General features: G+C 37.5%; 1 protein-coding gene across 1 annotated transcript in view; it reads right to left on the reverse strand.

Annotated features, from left to right (window-relative positions):
* LOC106871741 (uncharacterized) overlaps positions 1-2,686 on the reverse strand; it is a 37,783-nt gene extending 35,097 nt beyond the window's left edge. The window contains exon 1 of the mRNA XM_014918360.2: positions 2,547-2,686. Within this exon, the coding sequence (XP_014773846.1) occupies positions 2,547-2,587 (41 nt within the window). The 5' untranslated portion in view covers positions 2,588-2,686. The remainder of the gene's footprint in view (positions 1-2,546) is intronic.
* Positions 2,687-4,354: the final 1,668 nt, after the last annotated feature.

Consider the following 4,354-nt stretch of genomic DNA (forward strand, 5'->3'; position numbering starts at 1 on the left):
ATATATGCATGTATGTATTTATATGTGTCTGTGTGTGTATCTATCTGTCTAAAGAATCCTTAAAACTCAAGAACTACACAACCAATTTCATTCAAATTTTACTCATGCCTTACTTAGGGTCCAAATTCTTGTTTAATGCAAGCCCAGACCAATTTCTTATCTTTTACACTATTTCAGTATTATGTGTCAAAAGTGAAACCATAACATCTCTATTGTAAGGTGAGATACTTTCGATTAATTATTTCACTATTAATAATGAAACTATTAAAGTGAAACTATTATCTCACATTTATACCCCCCCACACACACACACACATACACACATATATATATATAATATAAATTGAACATGGGCGGCTGTTGTATTCTTTCTTGTCTCGAGGTTCACGGCCAAATGACCAGGTGGATTCGCGTGAAAAATGGCACACATGTGCAGATGGGTGCATAGATTGGAACGTGCTTTGTATTTTTTCCTAGACCCCATAGTTACCGAGAAAATCGATTAAAACAACCGGCGTGCGTGTGTGCGTGTATGTGTGTGTCACTGAAGCCATTCATACATACATACATACATAATTACTCTCTCTCTCTCTCTCTCTCTCTCGGTTTTTCTCTGTCAATCACTCACACATTCACTCACTACAAAAATTGAATAGAAAATGTTAGTTATCTCTCTCTCTCTTTCTTTCTTCCTCTCTCTCTCTCATATACACACACACCTTCAGCATTACTCTCTCTGTCTCGCACACCCCATCAAACATACACACACACACACACACAGACATACGCACGAAGAATGGTTAGTGAGAGCTGTGCGAGCCATGTACAGAGACGCTGTCAGTAAGGTGAGAAAAAACAAGTGAGACAGAGTGGGGAAGAGACAGAAGATACTTTTAACTTTTATTATAAGTAAAATGGGATGAAGGCCAGGAGGCCTGTTACTATATTGTATATATTATATATAAGCTAAAAAGTTAATTCTAAAATCTCTCTAAGAAATGATCACCTTAGTTGTACTAGCAAACAATGTTCACAACCACTTCAGCATGGCTGTTCTGCTCAAGTAGGAACATCTCTTCTAGCTGGTTAATGATGCACAGCTGCATCCAATATATATCGAGCAGGGGAACGAACCCCCTACCACTTTGTAGCTATGGGACCAACATACCAGTCTGGTTTCAGGTTATTTCTGACTCTCTTTAGTATTGGACACCTTGTCGGCTAGAGATGGCAGTAGCTCGCCTCTGCTTGCAATATATATAAATTCAAGTGACACACAGTTGCTGATTTTGCAACAAGCTAAAAAACTAGTTATAAAATCTCTCCAGCTGGCCATACAACACAATCTGTGTTCTTGTATTTTCAAACATGGGAATCTAGCACCCCTACTCAGCTCAAAACAATATATGTGCATTAGGAAATAACCCGGAAATTGCAATACACAGATATTGTTTTGAGCTGAGTGGGGGTGCTAGATTCCCTTGTTCAAAAGTATAAGGACACAAATCGTGACGTATAGCCAGCTGGAGAAGATGTCTCCTGGGCTGAATTACAGCAACATTCATCCTAGACCAGGACTGCCATGTTATGTTGGCAAACAATCTTTACTCCATTTTTAACCTTGTTCCATTCACAAAAATGTTTGGTTCAGAATATGTTTGTCCTGGCACGTTACTTTAGCTTTCCCCAGACTAATTGTGAGTCTGAAATGTACACATGCAGTGGAAAATCTGTTCATGATATGTTGCACATCCCACTCTAAATGTGCCAACAAATCGGCATCATCAGCATAAAGTAAGTCTCTAACAAGTGTTTTGAAAGTCTTTGCTTTGCAGTTAAACTAGGTCAAATTAAAAATACAACCAGATGTCCAAAATCTGATTTCAATTCTCCTGTTGCAATCCTTGAAAGCATACCAAAGCAATGCAGCAAAATAAATAGAGAAAAGTGTAGAGGCTGGAATATCTCCCTGTTTGACACCGTTGTCCACCGAAAATTCATGAGATAGCTCACCATTAAAGACTACTTGAGCTTTCATTTATGTGTGTGTGTCTTTATGTCTGTGTTTGTCCCCACCATTGACAACAGATGTTGGTATGTTTACATCCTTGTAACTTAGCAATTTGGCGAAAATGACCAATAAAATAAGAACTAGGCTTTCAAAGAATAAGTCCTGGAGTTGATTTCTTTAACTAAAAAAACCCTTTAAGGTGGTGCTCCATCATAACCGCAGTTAAATGAGTAAAACAAATGAAAGAATAAAAGAACAGACTATACACACACACACACCATTTTTGCCATCTGAGTGGACTGGAGTTATATGAAAGGAAGTGTGTTGCCCAACAACACAACAAATTGCCCAGTCTAAGAATCAATACCATAATCTTACAATCATTAGTGCAACTCATTAAGCCACGCACCTTCACTATATGAATGTAAGTATGTATATTTATATGTCAGCATATATAGGCATATTGTCATGCACCTGTTGGAGTTTGGTGTTAAAAACTTAAGGTCTACCAAAAAGAAAAAAATATTTCTCTTACCATTTCAGGGGTTTCCTTAGGGATAAAATCCTGCATTTCATGTTTTATTTCATCTATAGGTGTCACTTGGAATCTACTCTGCGGTTTTACTATTCAACCTTGAGAATCTGCACCCAGCTGAGGTGGCACCTTACTCAAGTTACCCAATACGGAATTTGAGAGAGCCAGTGTTTTATTGTTACCCTGACCTTTAACGTCCGAACCACTGATTTTGATTTGCACGTCAACATCATCCTTTCCTATCGATCCACCGGACTCTTGATCCAAAACATTAATACTGTTTGCACCAGACTTACCATTTTTATTACTAATATTACTGCTGTCACTACCAACACTTCTGTAATTAACGTTGTTGGAAACCGTAGATGTAATAGTGTTGTCATTGCTTGGTTTTGGAGAGACAGCTTCGGATGCTTCACAAACCTTTGTAAAAGAAATATTATCATTAAAGGAACAATTGGTGTTTTGGTTATCCCCGAATAATAAATCAGAGTTAGGTGCGGTTTCTAACAGCAGCTCAGAACTTGATGAATTACTCAGTTCAAGTTTTGACAAACATGATTTTTGCTTCGGCAATTTAATAACGAACAAAGTAGCTGCCATTATGAGAAAATCACAGCTTAAAAAGCTAAAAATCGATCCTTGTTGTTTGTAAATATATTCTAAAAAGTAAAAACGATAGACAGGTCAAGTATCATATAATAGTGTTACGAGATATTAGCCTGTGTACAATTCATCTATGAACAAACTAAGGAGTTACTAACTCGCTGTCACACCTTTCTCCCTCTTTCTCTTTCTTTCATCCATTGTTCTGCCCCACCTCTCTCTCTCTTTCTCTCTCATCCATTCTGTCCTGCCCACTCTCTCTCACTCTCTTATTCATTCTGTTCCACCTGCTTTCTCTCTTATTTATTTTGTCTCACCCACTCTCTCATTCATTCTATCCCACCCACTCGCTCATACACTTTATCCCACCTACTTGATCACACACACACACACACACACTCTCTTTTTCTCTTTTATATCTGTTTTACATATAATGAAATCAATGTGTCCTACCAGTCATGCTCTGAAAGTGAGGCTAAAACAACCAATGGAGTGAGAGTGAGTGATAGTCAGAGGTGTTAAATGCAGGTGAACTGTAACAAGTACTAAAGCCACCAGTCTTTTAATTTAAATGTAAAATTTTTATCGTAAACTATATCGGCTTCACATACATAGACGCACACAAACACATATAACCTGACATACAATAGAATGCATTGCATTTCATGTGGGCCATGCCCATAGAGGGAAAATAAATGACAAAGGTAATGGGAGAGAGTAGGTGCAAGGAGAAGTATAACAAAAAAATAGAGTGAATCTGTGAGTGAGTGAGTGAGTGAGTGAGTGAGTGAGCAGCATATCAACAACTGGAGCAGCAGTTATTATGACAACAATAAAACTTTTTGTCATTTACAAACAAAATAAAAAAATAAAAAAATGTATATGAATTTGTTTTGCAAGATTCCTGGTGTGGAATTGTGTGTTGAAACAGGCATTGTGAAGATCATTTTTTTTTTCTTGTCAAATAAGCACATGCAGTATATATTCATTCTTCACTTGTTTATTATTATTGTTCTTATTCTATGTCCATTGTCTGAAATCTTTTGTCACACACCTGTGACCTCATCAGCAACTCTCCATTCCACATGTCTCCTCCTGTTCTGTTCAGCTCATTTTGTTTTTCTCTGGTATATATCCTTATCTGCACATGCATTTGCTCAATATGTGTGTGTGTGTGTGTGTGTGTGTGTGTGTGTGTGTGT

This window comes from Octopus bimaculoides, chromosome 8 (assembly GCF_001194135.2).
Source record: "Octopus bimaculoides isolate UCB-OBI-ISO-001 chromosome 8, ASM119413v2, whole genome shotgun sequence".
In the NCBI taxonomy this organism is placed as follows: Eukaryota; Metazoa; Mollusca; class Cephalopoda; order Octopoda; family Octopodidae; genus Octopus; species Octopus bimaculoides.